Raw genomic sequence first — 21,492 nt, 5'->3', positions numbered from 1 at the left:
GCTTTAAAACAAAGACTAATAAAAGACAAAGAAGGGCATTACATAATGATAAAGGGGTCAATCAAGAAAGAAGATGTAAAGTTCATAAGTATATATGTACCCAATATAGGACCACCAAAATATATAAAGAAAATATTAATACATTGAAAGGGGGGAAATTGACAGCAATACAGTAATGATAGGGAACTTTAACACCTTACTTACATCATCTGACAGAAATAAGAAAATCAGTAAGGAAACATCAGCCTTAAATAACACCTTAGACCAGGTGAACCTAATAGATATATACAGAACATTTCATCCAAAAGCAGCAGAATACACATTCTTCTCAAGTACACATGGAACACTTTCCAGGATAGATCACATGTTAGCCCACAAAAAAAAGTCTCAATAAATTCAAGATTGATATCATATCAAGCACCTTTTCCAACCACAATGGTATAAACTAGAAATCAACACCAAGAAGAAAACTGGAAAACCAGAGGCAGACTACCACGTTGTGGAGAGGATCATGTGGCCGGCAATGTCAGCAATCTCTCAGAGATGTGGGCCTCAGTCTTACAACCACGAGAACATGAATTCTGCCAACTTAAATAAACTTAGAAGATTTGATGAGAATGCACTCTAGACAACAACTGGATTTCAGCCCTGTGAGGCGAAGCAGTCAATCCAATGACATACCGTGTCTAGATTTCTGATCTACAGAAACCGTGGGGGTAATAAACATTTTTAGCCACTAGATTTGTGGTAATTTGTTAAACAGCCACAGAAAACTAATACAATAAATGAACTATAGTCTTTAAAATTGTCAAGGTCACGAAAGACAGGAAAAAGTAAAAAATTTTTACAGATTGGAGGAGACCAAGGAGACAAGGCAACTAAGGCAGTTTGTATTCTTGGAACAAAAAACAGAAGTTAATGGGAAAAACTGAAGCGATCTGAATAAATCCTATAGTAAAACATTGTACCAAGGCTAATTTCTTCATTTTGATAATTCTTCTATGATTATGTAAGATTTTAACATAAAGGGAAACCAGGTAAAAGGTATACAGGAATTCTCTATACAATTTTTTGCAACTCCATTATAAATCTAAATTTATCTAAGAAATTGTCTCTAAATATTATTTCTACTAGACAATAATAGAGCTCTTCGATATGATGGCTGACTCTAGGTGTGAAACAAGAAATTCACAAGATGAGCCTTGCATTAGCCAGAGAAAAATAAATAGGATAATTAGTCAGCTCAAGTGATCCCAAGATCTGAAGGTGAGTCATGAAGCCTGAGACCCAGGAGAGTGGTTTAGCTCCGGTCTAAGCAGAAAAGCCTGAGAAATAAAAGAACCAATGGTGTAGTTCCTATCTGAAGGCTGACAGGCTTGAAATTCAAAACAAGCGGATACTTCAGTTCAAGTATGAAGACAGGAAAAAAGCTGAAGCCCTGATTAGAAGGCAGTCAGGAAGGAGGAAGGAGCAGTTTCCTTTTATTCAGCCATTTTGTCCTATTCAGGCCTTCATCTGATCGGATGAGACCCACTCACATTAGAGAGAACAATCTGCTTTACTCACTGTGCCAGTTTAAATGTTAATCTCATCCCAAAACACCCGATAATGTCTGACCAACTATCTGGGCACCACATGGCCCAGTGAAAGTCAACACACAAAATTAACCATCACTAGCCCAGGCATTTTGTTCTGACAGAAAGGAAGGAAGCTATCACAGATTAAAGGAATCTTGTTAAAAGGTCACAAAACCAATAAAGGCATCCATTGGCCAAAAATGGGACAATTTGAGTATCAAAAATAATAATAAAGGCAATTAATTCAAGTATTAAAGACCCATGAGTCCATAAAGATTTTTTACAAAAAGAAAAAGTCAAAAACTAAAGAAAACGTTTAAAAACAACATTGACAGACACCAATGGAAGTGACCAGAGCACCAATTCTGAAAGTTAAGTATATGTCTCCCTTTCCAGTAATAACTATATTTCAGGTACCGAAAAATCCTAGTTGTTGCGGGAAAGTTCTTTACACAGGAATTTCAGCTAATCAAATGTGAAAGGAATAACAAAATTAGAAAATCAGTGTTTTGCAACCCCTAATGAAAGGAAAGATTCATTGGTGAAACTACAGGTGAAAGGTTCATCAGGAATTTTACAGCAGAGGAACCAGAATGCCTCACCAGAGGTACTAGAATGTACATGTTTATCAACACTAGCATCACTACAAGTGCACCAAGCAGACACATCATGTGCCTGCAGATGTGGTACAATATCAAGCATAGCATCAACTATGGAGTGATTACCAGAAAGTTCTACCTAAATCTAATCATGCTTTAGGATTAACTTCCATTTTGAAAAAAATATAGACGTTAGGGAAACAAATTAAATGAACAAAGGAGAAAGCAAACAGGCAATTTCAGAATATGGGATATCAAAAAACAGCTGGCCTACTTTAACAAGTTAGAAATATGAAGTTAAAAAAAAAAAAAAAAAAAGGATGGGGGTGCCTGGGTGGCTCAGTCAGTTAAGCATCTGACTCTTCACTTCCGCTCAGGTCATGATCTCAGGGTTGTGAGATAGAGCCCCATATCAGTTCTGCACTAGGCATGGAGCCTTGCTTAAGATTCTCTCTAACCTCTTCCCTCTGTCCCTCCCCCCAGCCTCTTTCTCCCACTCTTAAAAAAAAAAAAAAAAAAAAGAAGAGGGCAGGACCGTTTTAGACTAAGAGGTACCTAGCAGACATAACAACCAAATATACTGTATGAACCTTATTTGGATCCTGATTAAAACAAACCAACTGTTAAAACCAATTTTGACACAATCACAAAACGTTGATTATGGAATGGCATTAAACAATACCTAGAATTTACTGTTAATTTTAGTAGTTGAGATAGTGGCATTATTCTACTACTATGTAAGAAAGTATCTTTATTTTGTAAGATGCATACTGAAGTATACATGAAAGAGGTGATATGATATCTGGGATTTTCTTTAAAATTAAAGAAAAAATAAGAGTAAAAAGAAGAGGAAAATATCTAATCCCTAGGATCTTATTGCTCAGAGTTGAAAAATCATGTCTAAGCCTTATGAATTTGGAACTCAGAGGAATGGATACCACTTTTAAAAAGTTGCTTTTGCTATTCCTCACAATATCCTACAAAATGTTGAATATACAGCAGGAACTTGAAAAATTCTGAAATATCAGAGAAACTTTCATTTAAGAGAACTCATTTCTAATTGGTTTCCCTTTTTTACCAGCCTCATTCTTTAAAATATTTAGAAGTTTCCATGAAAAAATTATCTCCATATTTTAGGAATTATATAGATACTGTACTTGAATTCTTCAAGGCAGTATTTCAAAATCAAAAATAAGTAAATCATACCTAATACATACATGTTCATTTTCTACCACTGAATAATGTACATGTTTAATCTCAATAAATTCAAAAAAGGTACTCTTAAATTTTTGTCTTTCGAATTTTATGGAAAGTAGCCGAATTTTACTTATATGAACAAAACTGTGGAAGTCAGTAATTATGGATTTCATGTTTATGAAAAAAAATTAAAAAACAACAACCACAAAAAAGTTGAGTCTTACTGTTACAGGCACTATTCCAAGTGCTTTGCATGTAGTAACTCATTAATTATTAAAACTCCTACAAAACGGATACTATTATAATTGCCATTTTATAGAGGAGGCAGAAAAGTAAAGTCAGTTTACCCAGGGCTCCAGAGCATGCTTACATACAGCCGTACTAGGATTTAAAGTCATACAGTCTAACTCCAAAACCCAGCTCTTTACCACTACATTGGTCTGACTTACGATGAGTCATCCTTTACCTGATCTTATTATCTATCTACTCAATTCCAGCATCAGCAGCTGGTTTTCATCATTTCCAATGAAAAAATGAAGAAAAAAAGTCAATGAATAGTAAAATGTACCTTTTGAATGGCCTCTTCCATATCCAACTCAAATTGTTCATCCTGTAATAATCTGAGGAATCTCTTGCGCTCCACGAGGTCATCATTTTCATTCTGTACCATTTGGTCCCTGATTTGATTTTGTATCTTTCTTATGGACTGGACATGTAGTTGTTTGCAGTAATTTGTATCTACTTGTTTCTGATGCCTTTCACTGAAACTCAAAGTTCGCCTTCTAGAAGCCTATAATGGGGGAAAAAAGTACTCATACTTTGGTATTCCAATATCTAATTTTTAAAAGTATACCGCTGCAAGCCCCTGGTACAAAAATAGATAACAGAATAAACAAAGGGCCCTTGGCTTCCTTCCTAAATTCAGAGAAATGTAACACAATAAAAAAGTACATATGGTAGATAAACATAATTGATATATCAATAAATTACTTTTATTATTCCCCATCTTATAGATGAGACATGAAAAGTAAAAGCAACTTTACCCAAGGTTCCTCGGCTTAAAACAGTACTAGTATTCAAAGACACGCAGGTGAGCTCTATAGACCTAGCTCTTTACCACAACACACCGAATTCCTTTCCTCATTCCCCGCTACACACCGCCCCCCCCCCCCCCGCCCCCCGAGCCTCCTTTACCCCTTGGCCAGAAAGTATCATTCAGAAAGAAGCTGGTCAGGTTTTCCTAATACAGATTTAACAGGTCAACCTGCTGCTACCTAATTCATCTGCTCTCTCCTGGACTTTCTTCCCCACTTATTTGTTCAAGGTTCTTAATCTTTTCCCAAATTTCCAGAAATATGGCAAAAAAAAAAAAAAATGGGGGGGTGCCAAACAAAATTTTCATCAGGCAGATCTAATAGAGTCTGGGGAAAATTTGAAAAAGGCTGGAAGCCACCGCGAGCGTTGCTTAAACAATAGCACATGAGGCTTCTGAAAGCAAATTGAACAGGTTCTCCCACTTAATTCTCCGATTAGGCACTCCAAATCCTATTTTTAGATGCATCCGGCTCTAAACTACAATTAAATCAATAGATAAACAAATAGTTTCGAGACCCCCGACAGGCTCACCATCTTGGAGGAGGAAAATCCCGCTCTGAGGATCCAGCCGCCACCACCGCTCGCTGCAAAAGCGATGGCGGGCTGAGAGCTCCGATGTTTCCGCGGTTTCCTGGCAACTGCCGCCTCCCTAGAGAGCGCAGGGCCCACCTGCGCAGGGTACGGTCTCCCATTGGGCGCAGCAAGAGCCAATCGGCACTGAGCTTCTTGGGAGGCTGGCTGGGAGGCTACTTCTCCAGCTCTAAGAGACAGGCGGGAAGTTCAGATCCCCTATCGTGGCACAAGCACTTTGCAGTGCCTTAGGGCGCTCACGATTTCCCTCAAGCGGCTGGATTCTGTGATTTGGGTGGGGCTGGGAGTCAAGGGGAGGTCTGTGGAAACTGTTTACACAGAAATACGCAAACTCCTGTCTAGTACATCGTGCCAAAGTACTTTCTACTCAGAACATCCTGTGCCCTCAATGCCCATTCTGCCTGTGTTGAGGGCTGGCTTCATCTCTAGCAGGAGGAGGCACGGTCACCGTCCCTCTAGATAGGTAACTGTGAGGCTTTTTGGGTAGCGTGTACTTGCAGCCGCCTTCACCTCAACCCCCGACAGATGTTGGTAAACTCTGGTAATAAAATGTATGGGTCACTGGGACACTGGGACGCTCTGCCGTGGAATACATAATCCAGGTGCCAGTGGGGCAGATAGATGGTGGCAGCAGTGATCAAGTTTATTTCATTGGCCGGTAAACGCTAAAGTCCATTTAAAATGGAAGCATTTAAGAATAGGAATGGGTCAGGGAAATTAGTAAAATAAATTCATTTTAGAGAGGACAGAGAAATCCCTTAAAAACAACAACACAGGGGCACCTGGGTGGCTCAGTGGATTAAAGCCCCTGCCTTCAGCTCAGGTCATGATCCCGAGGTGATGGAATGGAGCCCCATGTCAGCCTCTCTGCTCAGTGGGGAGCCTGCTTCCCTTCCTCTCTCTCTCTGCCTGCCTCTCTGCCTACTTGTGATCTCTGCCAAATAAATAAAATCTTAAAAACAACAACAACACAATTAAGTAGTGTGAGAACCTGACTTAGTTCGTGTTACCTGATTTGAAGTCCACCATGGGCAGCAATATGTCTGCTTCACCATCACTAGCCATCAGGGAGATTCAAATCAAAACCACATTGAGATACCACCTTACACCAGTTAGAATGGCCAAAATTAGCGAGACAGGAAACAACATGTGTTGGAGAGGATGCGGAGAAAGGGGAACCCTCTTACACTGTTGGTGGGAATGCAAGTTGGTGCAGCCACTTTGGAGAACAGTGTGGAGATTCCTCAAGAAATTAAAAATAGAGCTTCCCTATGACCCTGCAATTGCACTACTGGGTATTTACCCCGAAGATAGAGATGTAGTGAAAAGAAGGGCCATCTGTATCCCAGTATTTATAGCAGCAATGGCCACGGTCGCCAAACTGTGGAAAGAACCAAGATGCCCTTCAATGGACGAATGGATAAGGAAGATGTGGTCCATATACACTATGGAGTATTATGCCTCCATCAGAAAGGATGAATACCCAACTTTTGTAGCAACATGGACGTGACTGGAAGACATTATGCTGAGTGAAATAAGTCAAGCAGAGAAAGTCAATTATCATATGGTTTCACTTATTTGTGGAGCATAACAAATAACATGGAGGACATGGGGAGATGGAGAGAATGGAGTTGAGGGAAATTGGAAGGGGAGGTGAACCATGAGAAACTACGGACTCTGAAAAACAACCTGAGGGTCTTGAAGGGGCTGGGGGTGGGAGGTTAGGGGAACAAGGTGCTAGGTCTTAGGGAGGGCACGTATTGCATGGAGCACTGGGTGTGCTGCAAAAACAATGAATACTGTTACGCTGAAAAGAAATTAAAAAAAAAAAAGATTAAAAACCAAGAGAACTTCCAGTTTTAGCTCCAAAATGTAAAAACTCGATGTTGTCCCTTCCATCCTCACTACCGGAAGAAGCTGAACAAACTAAAAACTAAAATTTTTCTTGGAGTCATCACAGAACTGAGGTCACAGGACACACCACAACCCTGAAGTTTGGAGGGATGAGGGGAGTCATATCCGAGACCCACTTACTTAGAGCAGAAGTCTCTGAAGCCATAATGGACGAATACTTGAATGGTAATTTTGATGAACTCCTGGAGACTGGGTGGGGCTAGTGTGAGTAAAGCTCCTGGAGACTGCAGTCTTGGGAGGCACCAACACTTCCATGGGTTTTGTTTCCAGGAACTCCAGCAAGTTCTCACCATGAAAAACCAAGAAAGATCTCTTGTGGCTCTAGCAGGGGGATAAGATTAATAATTACTGTCAAATACATCCAGAGCCTTCTCCTTAATAAAGGCCTACTTTCCAGAAGAAAAGACTTTAGTAAAGCCATATCCCACCCAGGGCAAGGACAGTTCTCTGACCACAGCATCCTCCAGCCTTTCTGTCTCTTGTAAGTAGAGAGGAGGGAGGTAAGAAACACTTGTGAAGGTCACAGGACACTAAAAGAGGTTTAATGTTAAATGATAGAATACTCTTCTTCCCACACTTTCCCACTGCACCAAAAGTGCTTCCATATAATAACAGTTAAGGATAGCTGCAAGGACTGCAAACACACACTAACAAGGAATGCTTAGAGAAATCCAAAGACAGGGGCGCTTGAGTGGCTCAGTGGGTTAAGCCTCTGCCTTTGGCTCAAGTCATGATCTCAGGGTCCTGGGATCGAGCCCCATATCGGGCTCTCTGCTCAGCGGGGAGTCTATTTCCCCTGCTCTCTCTGCCTGCCTTTCTACCAACTTGTGATCTCTCTCTGTCAAATAAATAAAATCTTAAAAAAAAAAAATCCACAGACAACAGGAGACAAAAACAAAAACACTAGGGGAATTAAAAGCTTCTAGAATGAAGAGCTACAGCAAATATTAAACACAACCCAACTCCTAGTCACAGAATAAAAACCCTCATATCCCTATTTATCTCCATCCCTATTAACCAAGATACCACAGCCAGTTTTCAATAAAGAACAGCAAGGCTAAAGGCAAGAAAGAACTCAGTCTGCAAAGCAAAATAAGCATCAGAACTACACTGAGCTATGACACAGATTTGGAGGATTATTAAACAGTAATATAAAATCACTATGTTTAATATGTTAAAGGATCTGATGGAAAATGGGTTCAACAGATGGGTAACGTAAAAAGGGAAATGGCAACTGAAATAATCCAAAGGAAATTCTAAAAATAAGAAACAATGTAGCAAATGAAGGATGCCCTTCACAGGCTTATAGGAAGGTAGACAACACTGTGGAGAGAATCAGTGAGCTTGAAGATAAATCAAGAGACACTTCCCGAACTGAAATGCAAGGAAATTAGCATTAAATAGATAATCCTATTGGGTTTGTGGACTTCCTCTTAAAATCAAATTGTTTCCTCCCTTAGAAGAGGACTGTGTGTTGGCAGGGGCGGGGGTGGTAATTGTCCAAGCTTCTGTATTTTGGGAGATCATATAAATCCAGTTACCATAAAAGCCAAATTGACCATACGGATACAGTGCAAAACATTCTGAAAGCGTTTAATCCTGTTTGATGAGAAATGTCGACAAGAATTCTACAAAAAACATGATTTATATATAGCTTCTTATAAAGTAGACTTTAACCAAAATTTTGCTAGCTGGGTTGTCAGAAAGAATTTTTGTTTTGGTTTGAACACTGATTAGTGCTTAGTATATCATAAGTGATAAGTAAATATTTGTTAAATGAACAAATGACTGAAATTATATTACTGATATGCACATAGGAGAAAGATCTACCCAGAAATTACTTTTAAGACAGATTGCTCATCATTCAGAATTTTATCAAATTTACTTATGTTTTCAAAGAGCAAACTTTTTGTTTTATTAATTTATATATATACACATGCATGTGTGTGTGTGTGTAATTTGTTTGCTTCTAATCCCACTGTTTGCTGCTCTTACCATCATTATATTCTTCCCTGTTTGCTTCAGGTTTAATTTGCTCTTTTCTTTATAGTTTCATAACGTGGAAGCTTAAATCTTCACTTTACACCTGTCAGAATGGCTAAAATAAATAACACAAGAAATAACAAGTGTTGTTGAGGATGTGAAGAAGAAGGAACCTTCATGGACTGCTGGTCGGAATGCAAATTGGTGCAGCCACTATGGAAAACGGCATGGAGTTTTCTCAAAAAGATTAAAGATAGAATTACCATATCATCATATAATCCAGGACTTCTATTACTGGGTATTTTACTTAAAAAAACAACACCACCACCACCAACACACCAATTTAAAAAGACATAGGCACCCCTATGCTTATTACACATTATTTACAATAGCGAAGGTATAGAAGCAACTCAAGTGCCCATCCATAGGTGAATGGACAAAGAAGAGGTGGTATATATACGCATATACCACCTTCATGCAGCCTGACCTGGGGCTCCATCTCACGACCCTGAGATCATGACCTGAGTTGAAATCAAGAGTCAGACCCTTAACCTGTTGAGCCACACAGGTGCCCCTTTTGCACATTTTTTACAGTTTTTTTTTCTTGATTTTTGGTGGGTTTCATAATGTTGGATTGAATGCCAGACCTAGAGACCGAGGTAAAGCATATTTAGGCCTGGAATAAACACCCCTATTCTCCTGCTTTAACATTAGTGGAGGAGGTTGAGCCCATGCAGTCAGGAGTCGAGCTGGATTTGAACTTGGTGTTGCTATGGTTATTTTCAGTACACCGCTGTCTTCATATATCTTCCGTGTTATCTTGTGCTTATGTTGGGGCCTAGTTTTCCAGAAGGCTTCTTTCAATGTTCCTGGTTCACCTTCAGCTTAAGGTCTTCCCTATGTTCCTGGCATGTCAGAGACTGTCTCTCTCCACAGTCCAGCTCCCCGCCCCAACTCCACAGGAGATGGCTGCTCTTGGGGCTTGGTGGGAAGAGGGGCTTCTCCGTTATTTTTGTCCAGTCCAGTGTTAGGTGGACTCTTTCAAACTAGTTGTGGGGCCTCATAAATTGGAAAAACTTTCCTTAATGGTAAGTACTCACTGTGTTTTCTTCCTGCTTTTTAAAAAAGTCTAAAACCCTTAAGCTGGGCTGTAAAGGCTTGTATGTCTACCTCTTCAGGTTTCTTCTCCAAACTTCAGCCAAAATGGACTTCTTTGAGCTCCTTCCTTCCAGAAGGCCTTTGCATGTGTGGGTCTTTGCCTTAATAAGAGCGTGTGATGACCGAAACCCCACCAGTCATCTTGTCGATGAGATAATGCATGCCCTGGATGGCAGAACAGAAAAAGAGAATGAGCCTCAGTTCTTCATGACCACAGAGCTACTGTACCAGCCCTGGGCTGCCTGACTCCTGGCCTCAAGCTGTGTGAAAGAAGAGGAAGTTCCTAATGTATCTAAGCCTCTGTGTCCTCTTCTTCACTCAGGATTCTATTATTATTATTATTAGCCAAATGCAATTCCTAACAAACCACCATCTCTGTTTAATCTCATGGGTGAAAATGATTAAGAAAATCAGAACCACCTGGGTGACTCAGTTAAACATCTGCCTTTGGCTTAGGTCATGATCCCAGGGTCCTGGGATTGAGCCCCAAATGGGGCTCCCTGCTCAGCGGAGAGTCTGTTCTCCCTCTCCCCCTGCTTGTGCTTGCTCTATCAAATAAATAAAATATTTTTTTAAAAAAACAAAGCTTTTTGTAGCATTAATTGCCTTTTTACATCAATATTTGATTTTATAGATTAGAAGGTAGAGTAGAAAACCTTTGATTTCCTTTCTCACATTTCCTCCCTAATTTCTAGAAGCTAGTAGCCAGTTCCCGTCCCATAGTCCCTGTGCTCTCCAAGTCTTATCAAAACTTTTAATCTCAGTTTTGATTTCCAAAGTACCCATCAAACATGGTAATAACTCCCAGAGTCATGTCATTTCCACATTGGAGAAGCATGCCTTTTGTATTTTCAGATACTTCAAAGAATAAAAATGTAGACAAGGCTGCAAGAACGCAAAGGCCTGACATACACCACTGGAGCAGCTTTTCTGAGGGGAACCAGATCAGCCAACTTTGAGTATGGTCAACTAGCTGCCAGTGCACTAAATTTACTGATATGCTACTAATATTTCCATACCTTTCTGTAAAATTTTAATGGGAGAATTCTCCAAAAAGACTCCATTAAAGTGTAGACACGTTAGGATTTCTTCATTTCCCTTACTTGCCTAACACAATCCAATAGACAGCTTAGCAACCAAGTGACAGATTTTTTGGTTGCATACATAGATTCAGGTTAACATTATTTACCTGAACTGCTCACAGATCAATAAATATAAATGTCTTAAAAACAGTAAAGGGTACAAATCTGATCATTAAATGTTTAGTTACTTGGTAAATAAATATAAGTTTTCTCATATGCAATGGACTTCTAAAACACAAATATATTTATTTTTTCAGGGAAATATTTGTAAGTAAAGACATTAATCAAATACACAAAGTATTTCATCCATCAATATAGATTATCTGTTTAGTTAGGCAGCTAAATAAATCAATCCCATTTGCTTCTTAAAACTTGGAATTAACATTTCAGAACACCACACACACATAAGCAATAGTTTAAGTTCATTACTAATTATCTAAATTTACCAAAATATGGCTAGCACAGAGCCCTGAACATAGTATAGGTTAATAAATATACACTGAAGGGCGGACAATATTTTTAAGAATGCAGTGTATTTGAGTGTTAGGATGTTCAAAAGGATAATTCAGATGGGGAATCTAGTGTGTCAGAAGAGGGAAAAGCTTTGCATTTAGTCAGTAGAAATAAACTAAGGTGAAACCATACAGATGACCAAAAATTATGAGATGAGAGACAAAAGAAATTTGTGGAATGGTTGGCATGCTTTTAATCACAAGAGGTGGGGTGGGGGGTGTTGGAAAAATTAACAGGAGTCTGAACAGGTAGAGTTCAAGTTCTTGGTCTAAGAGAATTCACACTGCACTCCCTATTGCACTGGCAAAGGGACCCCCTACCTTAAAGTAATGGCGTTATAATGAGAACACTGTGTACTAATGAAGAAAACAGTGATGAAAGGTAGGGCCATACACAGACAAGCTAAAATGTGCAACACTCATGGGTTTTTTGTTGTTGCTTTTTTGTTGTTTTTGTTTTCTTGCAACATTCATGTTGAAGGAAATTCTGGTGAGGAGTTTAAGGAAGATTTCTAAGTGGTAAAGACTGAGATGGTGAGGAAAAGAATACAAATCATGGGTAAAAAGGTGAACTTGAGCCTTGAAAGAACTTCTGGGAGCTGCAAACCTTTTCCTCCTCTCCCTGTCCTTGGGTGATTGATCACATGGTTGCATATCAATATTTTGTCTCCCGCTCTACTCATTGGCAATATTGTCTGAGAGGAACGGAAGGCACAACCTTTCCCCTTTGGTGTTCTGTGTGAATTGACCTGGAAGGAAGAAAACAGACAGCCTGCTGCTCATTTCTAGACATAACCACTTTCCCAGGTTAGGCTTCCTAGAGTAAGGGTAGATGAAAAGGACAGGTTCAGAGTATAACAGGTTTAATAGAGTAGAATTTGCTAATTCCTAATAGGGAAATGTCACGTAGCATTGGAAAGTATTTTAGCAAATGTGTACTTTCCATTATTTCTTGCTTCTCTGAGGAGCATTATTTTTTCAATTTTTTATTTTTTATTAATATATAATGTATTATTAGCCCCAGGAGTACAGGTCTGTGAACCACCAGGTTTACACACTTCACAGTACTCACTGTAGGACACACCTTCCCCAATCGGACCATTATTTCTAAAGGGAATTTTAGTTACATCTTCTTGTTTCCAGCCCACACATGGATATTGTAGAAAGATTCGACAATAATTTATGTGATTTAGTAAGGGATCTGTCAGGGAGAAAGATTTTTGGACTGAATGTTCACCTAAATTAAAGACAAATTTTATAAACTGCAACAATTAGCTGTTTTACCTGAAAAAATAGCCTACATTTTTTAAGTAAACTTTGCTTTTTAGAACAGTTTTAGGTTTACAGAAAAGTTGATAGACTACAGAGATTTCCGTGCGTCCTCCCCCAGCACCCCCCACCCCCGCCGTACTCACACAGTCTCTGTCATTAGCATCATACATAGGTGTGGTACATTCGTTACAATTGATGAGCCAATATTGATACATTAACTGAATCCATTGTTGACATCCAGATCCCTCTATTTATACAGGTCTATGGGTTTTGACAAATGCACGGTGTTGTGTATTCACCATTACAGTATCACAGGGAATAGTTACATTGCTCAAAAAAAAAATCACCTGTGGAGATGGGGCAATCACCTGTGGACCGACTACCTATTCATCTCTCCCACCTCCCCCCCAAGCCCCTGGAAACCACTAATCTTTTCACTATCTCTGCAGTTTGTTTTTTTTTTCTTTTCCAGAACGTCATAAAGTTGAAATCACATAGTATGCAGACTTCGCAGACTGACTTCTTTCACTTTGTTTATGCACTTAAGATTCCTACATGTGTTTTTGCAGCTTGATAGCTCATTTATTTTTATCACTAAATAATATTCCATTGTATGGCTTTAAAAAAACATCATTACATTTAAAGATTATTTTTCCTGATAAATCATTATCATAAGTGCTTTTTTATTGTTGAGGAAGGATTTATGCCCTCCCAGCATTATTTCCCTTTGGAATTTAGCTTCTCACCCACAGGTCTAGACTAAAAGTCTTGTGTATGAAAAGGAAAGAGTTTTTCCTAATAAATCGTGGGTAAAAAGAAACAAACCCCGAAATCTTGCCATTTGCAATGACGTGGATGGAACTAGAAAGTATTATGCTAAGCGAAATAAGTTAATCAGAGAAAGACAACTATCATATGATCTCTCGGATATGAGGAATTTAAGAGGGGGGCGGGGGACCATGGGGAGAAGGGAGGGAAAAATGAAACAAGATGGGACCGGGGAGGGAGGAAAGCCTAAGAGATTCTTAATCTCAGAAAACAAACGGAGGGTTGCTGGGGGGTAAGGGGGAGGGATAGGGTGGCTGGGTTATGGACGTCGGGGAGGGTATGTGCTATGTGAGTGCTGTGAATTGTGTAAGACTGATGACTCACAAACCTGTACCCCTAAAGCAAACAATACATTATACATTAATAAAAATTAAAAAATTAGAAATCAATAATAATAATAATAATAGATGATGGGTTATATGATTAATATTTCTTAATAATAGTTATAACAGGATTGAATGTAACATAGTTCCTGATCTGAAATAAGGCACCTTATAGCTATACACTGTAAGTTCTAACCATACAGTAGAAATTTACAAAATTATATTACTTTAAAAAATGAAGCAATCAAAACAAAGCAACTTTTCTTTCATTCAGAAAAATGCCCAAATCTAATCTAATTTGCTGCAGCTGGACACCACCTGCAGATGACTGTTTAAGTACTCTGAACATTACACACTTATCTTTTAAATATTGATAATGCCATTTTTCATTTCCTTGACATGAAATCCCACAGGGAATAATTATGCTAATAAACCTTAATGATTCTTGCAAATAAATGATCAAACCAAATTGCTACTGTTGATTTATATTAATGGATGCCTTTAGGATGAGATTTGCCAGTACGGTGCTGCCTCTTGAATCTCAATTCATCTTATTTAGTTGAAGAGTGTACATAGTTTGTTAAGTAGATGAAGTGTTTAAAATATAATGTGCTTGTGCAGTTTCCACACTTCATAATGTTCAAGCATTACCATCTTGCCTTGTGGCAAATCTGCATTTAATGGTTTCATTGTATATAACTTCCTTTCTTACTTTGTCTCTCTGTGATATGCACTTAGGAAGTGACTATTTCTGGTTGATTCAGAATAAGCCAGTTTCCATATGTTGAATCTGATTGTTTCATTGAGACAGTAAAATCTGTTTCCGGATATTTTAGCCACAATAATCTGGGAATCGCATTGACAAGGTGACGATAGAATCAAGCGCTAAATATTGTTTGTGGGGCAGGGGAGGAAAAGGACGCCCTTAAATGACTTGTCACCCCATTTAAACCTAGATTAGTGGGTCCCTCCCTTCCCTGCTCTCTTGCTTTTCATCCTTGTACTTCCATCCTCACCAATTCTATAGGAAATAGCTGATTTGGTAAATTCCAAAGCGAACTTGGAAAGGAACTACAGACATGTTATACATGCATTTCCAAGATTGGGTGACACTACACAGTAGGAATGCATATTCACTGTGGATATGAATAAAATTTTATCTGGGTAATTTTTTTTTGAGAGCCACTTTTATTTAAAATACCATGTAGGTGAGGGGCACCTGGCTGACTCCATTGGTAGGACCTGTGACTCTTGATCTCAGGGTCCTGAGTTTGAGCCCAATGTTCAGTAGAATAATTACTTAAAAAATAAAATAAAATACTGCATAGTTGAAAAAAGTTATTATCTTCATATAGGGAATTGCCTCAATTGCCCATTTTTGTGCATTTTGTCACATTCTAAGCATAGGAGAAAGACGTTTCAGACACAACAAGTACAGGTACAGGAACAGAAATGAACAGAAATGAATGAAAAGTGATATAAATTAGTATTAAAAGAGGGGATTGGTACATACATATCATGTATATATATAAACAGGATATGCAACAGCAAATAATAATTGTTTAGGGATTTGTCATTTGGTGCAGAGACACTGTAATTTGGTTAGCGGTAAAGCAAAGATGCCCATGTTCAATTCATTGCAAAGTATGGAGGAGTCTCTTTCTGAATTATAAATCTCTGATTTTATACAATATATATGTGCATATTAATACATAGATACACATATATGTGGACTACCTTTAGAAAGTTTTTTTTTTCACTTCTTAACTTTGGAAAAACTACCTATTTGATCAAATTTGGTATATTTGTATCATTTTTTTCTAATGGAAAATTAATTAGACCCAAAATTTAAACCACTAAATGCGTTATTTTATTCATTGTGGAATTTTCCAATTTAGCCCAAAAAAGGGGGGGTAATGCAAATATGCAATGATAAGGAAGTGATTAAATAAATAATAGCATATCAGCTATGTACCTAGAGAAATGTGAGTATGTCTGGAGGGCTAGTGGGGCAGGCCCAGGAGAAATAATTTGCAGAGAGCCTGAGCAACCTCCTAGGAAAGAAGAATGACTAGGCACTCGGAACCTGAGCATTCACGCCAGATACTGGAGAGAAAGAGACACACAATAACCCTTTAGGAGGAATGGCAGACGAAGACAGCAGCTCCGTGAAGAGGGACAGTGAAAAAACCCATGCTGGCTGTGACATTTGAGGCAAGGCAAAGGAGTATTGATGCAAGACTATTTACACTGTCTTAAGACCCAGCCCTGCTTGGTCCATTGCCAGAAAACAGAGAGGAATTATGGGTCTGTAAGAAGAAGGAGACAGGAAAGAAGAGAGGAGAATAGGATGGGAGGAGCGAGACAGAAAGAGAGGCTGTATCAGTTCACTAATAGAGATAACAGACAAGAATGGCCCAGAAATCCTGTAACAACCCTACCTTGAGACGACAGATGACAATGGGTACAAGGAAATGCAATGCAAAACATCTAGAAAGCATTTTCCTACTGCCTTATATCTATTGAGCATCTACTATCTGCCAGTCACTTCATATGTAATATAATCATCGGGATAAACCAGTTCATTTTACATATGAAGAAAATAAGATTCAAAAGTAGCAGCTTGCCAGATTCATGGAAGGGGCCAGTCGTGGGACAGAGTTTCATATCAAGTCTGCCTTCCCAGCTCATGGTCTTTCATAAAGACCAGTATTTTTATTTTTTTTTAAAGAGTTTATTTATTTGACAGACAGAGATCACAGGTAGGCAGAGAGGCAAGCAGAGGTGGTGGGGGGGGGGGCGCTCGGGAAGCAGGCTCCCTGCTGAGCAGAAAGCCCGACTCGGGACTCCATCCCAGGACCCTGAGATCATGACCTGAGCCAAAGGCATAAGCCTTAACCCACTGAGCCACTCAGGCGCCCCATGTCCAGTATTTTTTAAAATGTAGATCACAAATAAGATAGAAAAATGGGAGGAAGGAAGGAAGGAAGAAAATATTGAATCATGATATGAAATGTGTTTCTAACTATGGGCCCAGGTCAAAAAAGTTTAAAAACTACTGAATTAAATCCCATTGCCTCTCTTTCCCAATCTTAGGGAGATGCTTTTAACTTCTGAATTACAGCGAACTTCTCATTTTATGGAATCTTTTCTACAATATCTAGGGCATCATTTCATACAAAACCATTTTTTTTTCCAAATAATTGCTGAATCTAATGTGTTTTAAGTATTTTCCACAAACTACAGCAACCCTTCCAGTAATTATGGTGCACTATATCAAAGCGATCCCCATTTATTCTTTTCTAGGATTTTGGAAATATGGGGAATGCTAGGAGAAACTGATCCAAGCATAAAGGCTACATGGAGAAAGAAAGGAAACAATCTTTTCAATCTAACCTTGGAAGCAGTCAGTGCCAGAGAATCTAATTTTAAATAAGCAGATACATTTATGGGGAATCCAGACCACAGATCCTTACTTATAACCTCTTTCCCAGGAAACCATTGATAAGCTTGTTGAAGTGGCCTGGTCCTTCACTTGGGATTTCTAACCATGTATCAATATGAGGTTCAACACTCAATGTGTTGAACACATAGATCTCATTATACAAGATACTGCTGGGAGAATGACAGAATAACCACAAGTCAGCTCTGTCCTATAAGGTTTCCAGTAAGGAAACATCAGTTGTAAAAGTAGAAAAAAAAAAAAAAAGAGTAAAAGAGTAAATAGAGCCAGAAGTGACAAGAGCATATATTCTTGTGTCCTCTGACTTTTTTTTTTTTTAAAGATTTATTTATTTAAGTTGAGAGAAAATATGTGTGTGCAAGCAGGGGTCGGGGCAGAGGGAAGATAAGCAGACCCCCCACTGAGTGGCAGCCCAACTTTGGGCTTGATCTCATGACCATGACATCATGACCTGACCCAAAACCAAGAATCAGATGCTTAAGTGACTCAACCACCCAGGCGCCCCTCCCTGACATTTTTTTTATGCCTCTTTGGATCTCTAGTTATTTCTACAGTGATATACACATAACAATAGTTACCCACAGTATACCTCTTCATCATATAATTCTATTCCTTAAGATTTTCTTTCCTTTCTTAGTAGATGTATCTAAGATAGCCAAATAATAACCCACAAAAGATAATCTAGCTCCTTAGATCTTTAGGATCTATAATAGTACCTGGCATCTGATGACCTGAATTGAGCTAATGTTTCTTATTGAATCTATGACACCATAAATGGTAGAATGCCCAGTATTTTATTTATCATTAAAAAAAAAAAAAAAAAAAAAAAACGTTCAAGGGGCACCTGGGTTGCTCAGTGGGTTAAGCCTCTGCCTTCGGCTCAGGTCATGATCTCAGGGTCCTGGGATCAAATTCCGAGTCGGGCTCTCTGCTCAGCAGGGAGCCTGCTTCCTCGTCTCTGACCGCCTCTCTGCCTACTTGTGATTTCTCATTCTCTGTCAAATACATAAAATCTTAAAAAAAAAAAAACCCTTCAATTTAACTGTGGCAATTATCTTTTTTTTTTTCTTAAGATTTTATTTATTTATTTGACAGAGATCCCAAACGGGCAGAGAAGCAGGCAGAGGGGGGAAGCAGGCTCCCCACTGAGCAGAGAGTCCGACTCGGGGCTCGATCCCAGGACTCTGGGATCATGATCCAAGCCGAAGGCAGAGGCTTTAACCCTCTGAGACACCCAGGTGCCCCGTAATTATCTATTTTAAGTCTTTTTTTTTTTTAGAAAGAAGAAAATGGGGAAAAAAAGTATATCTTAGAGTCTATGGAACATGGGTTTTCCCTCCTGGAAGTAAATTTCACTGTAATACATATATCCTAAGTCATGTCATCATGACAGAGCACAGTTAAGAAATTGTAATAATGAGGGGCATCTGGGTGGCTCAGTGGGTTAAAGCCTCTGCCTTCGGCCCAGGTCATGATCCCAGGATCCTGGGATCGAGCCCCACATCGGGCTCTCTGCTCAGCAGGGAGCCTGCTTCCCTTCCTCTCTCTCTGTCTGCCTCTCTGCCTACTTGTGAGCTCTGTCAGGTAAATAAGTAAAATCTTTAAAAAAAAAATTCTAATAATGATAACTACAATAACCAAACAGAAACTATAGCTATTAAACCAGCCCTCAGCAGAACAGGATCTTAATTTTTTTCTCAAGTAATTTTTTAATCCCTCCTGGACACCAACCAGGGTGATTGCTATACTCTGCATCAGGTACGGTCTTCTGTGATACAGATCAAGACCCAACTGGCGGGTCTAGAGGTTTACTTGGGTAAAGGTCATAAAGGAGAAAGGGGAGGGAGAAGTAGAGGTAGGTATGGAGAGCCTTCAGAACAGACACCTTTAAAGGGAGAGAGGAAAAGAGGACGAGCCCCAAACTGCAGCATAATTGATGGAGTCTCTGCCAGGCCAGTGGGGAGTCTCCAAGCAAAGCCTTCCCATTAGGGATGTCCCATGTTGGGTCAAAAAAATCCCGACTCTAATCCCCTGGTCATGCTCAGGCACTGTCTGGGAGCAGCTTTGGCAGAGTATGGGCTCAACACGAATAGGGCCGCAGACCCTGATGTGCAGCAACTGGAGGTTCTCGGACCATGGCTTTCCTTGAAGCAGCTTCCCTGAAAGAAGATGGAGCAGAGCTCCCCCATGATGACTACATTGACACGTGGAGGGCCACTCTGCTTCCCACAGTTATAGCAGCTGTCTCGTGTCCCTGATCTTCTCATGTGTCATCTTTGTTAGCTTCGTGACTCTACAGATGTCTTCTCTAAAAAGATTCCACATGCCCACTTTTTCTACTTACATTTTGGAATCAGGCACATCAATCCTAAAAGAGGACATAGCGTGCATGGTACCACCAGCATTCGGGGTCACTCCCAGCGCCAAACTGGGACCCCTGGTTTCCCACAAGCCCACACGTGGCTGCTCCTCTTTCTAGAAATCCCCTGTTGAAAGTGCAGACTAGGACACTGCCCGCTCCCCCATTCTCCCTTGGCTGCATAATCATTATGGAACAGGCTCCAAATTTTAAAGACTTTTAGGCTTAGAAACCCATAAGAGGAGTTCTCAGGTATTTTATGGAATAAGAGAAACCTGTGTTCAAATAATATCTTATGATCTGATGTAAAGAAACCCATACAAGCTTAAAGGATGCAATTCTGAACCTACATACAGGATGCACTGGCAAAGACAGACCGGATCTTTGACCTTGAACAAGTTATTTGACCTCTCTGATGTTGGTTTCTTCCTCTGTAAAATGAAGAGGGTGGGCTAGATAATCCTTGAGGCCTCTTCTAGCACTAACATTCTATGAAATAAAAGTCAACTTAGAGATTAATTGGGTTTCTGAGCCTCGAGCAATTAATTACACTGTCGCTGCCCTTTAACAGACCCATCACAGAAGAAAATTAGATTCAACTGACAGATTTTAATCTTAGCCAACTCATGTTGAATTGAAGTCCAACATTATTTTTTAAGATTTGCAAATTAATGCTTTCACAAAAGGTTCAATAGCTTTCTGGGCAAGGAATTTGACTTGATGGACATATTACAATACAAAAGCCATTCTTTTCTATTTAAAAAATTGTCATTGTGCTGATTTTTTTCTATGTTCAGAACCTTGGCAGGCACTCTACCAGAATTCTATAAAATGATCACGAGTGGTTTTGTGAAATTCTTTACCAATTTCTGAAGTGCTCAAGGACACCTGTGATCAGGGACTCCAGTTGTACCCACACCTACTTCATCTAATCCCATTATGTTTTTCTTACTTCTGTTTTCCTGCTGCATTGCCTTTACCTTGGGTCAACACTGAATTATTACTAGAAAAACATCTTGGTTAACTTTCTAACCCCCCAAAATCTGTTTTGATTTCCAGTTAATAAGGAAGTATTTTACTTTTTCTTTTTAATACCTATTCATTTCAACAATGCTGCTATTTTCTTATTTTTTTCTTAAATATAACAGTTTGTATCTAGCTTAGATTTTAAAAATTAAATCCCACAACTTTTGGTTGATTGGACTTGATTCCTGATAATCTAGTTTCTACTTTTTTGTCATGTCCTTTGGATCGATAATATCTCCCACATAAAGATTCAGAGAATAATATGAACACCCATGTTTCCCTAAGAAAACTGAAATAAGAAAAACTGTGGAAGCTATTGTTGTGCACCACTGTACATATTCTGGTCTCATTTCTCCCCCTTGAGATAATACTATTCTATATTTAATAGCATTTATCATTCCCATGCTTGTCTTTATACTTTTAATACTCTAAAAATGTGGTATTTTGCATGTTTAACAAGACTGAGCCGTGCTTCCTAAATTGCTCTTCAATGCACATGTTTGTGAGATCACA

At 39.1% G+C, this 21,492-nt stretch overlaps 1 protein-coding gene across 3 annotated transcripts in view; it reads right to left on the bottom strand.

Annotated features, from left to right (window-relative positions):
- MNS1 (meiosis specific nuclear structural 1) overlaps positions 1-21,492 on the bottom strand; it is a 70,844-nt gene that overhangs the window by 35,637 nt on the left and 13,715 nt on the right. For 2 of the 3 annotated variants that reach the window (XM_032864881.1, XM_032864882.1), the window contains exons 1-2: positions 5,000-5,067; positions 3,942-4,163 (exon numbers count right to left, since the gene is read on the bottom strand). In XM_032864881.1, the coding sequence (XP_032720772.1) occupies positions 3,942-4,163; positions 5,000-5,002 (225 nt within the window). In that variant the 5' untranslated portion in view covers positions 5,003-5,067. Of the gene's footprint in view, positions 1-3,941; positions 4,164-4,999; positions 5,068-7,093; positions 7,293-8,968; positions 9,072-21,492 lie in introns of those variants that run through there. The other variant, XM_032864883.1, reaches the window with a different exon arrangement.

Source organism: Lontra canadensis, unplaced genomic scaffold (genome assembly GCF_010015895.1).
Source record: "Lontra canadensis isolate GAN:19392208 unplaced genomic scaffold, GSC_riverotter_1.0 scaffold28, whole genome shotgun sequence".
NCBI classification, from domain to species: Eukaryota; Metazoa; Chordata; class Mammalia; order Carnivora; family Mustelidae; genus Lontra; species Lontra canadensis.
Note: the sequence above shows the minus strand (reverse complement) of the source record. Positions and strands in the feature narration are given on the sequence as shown.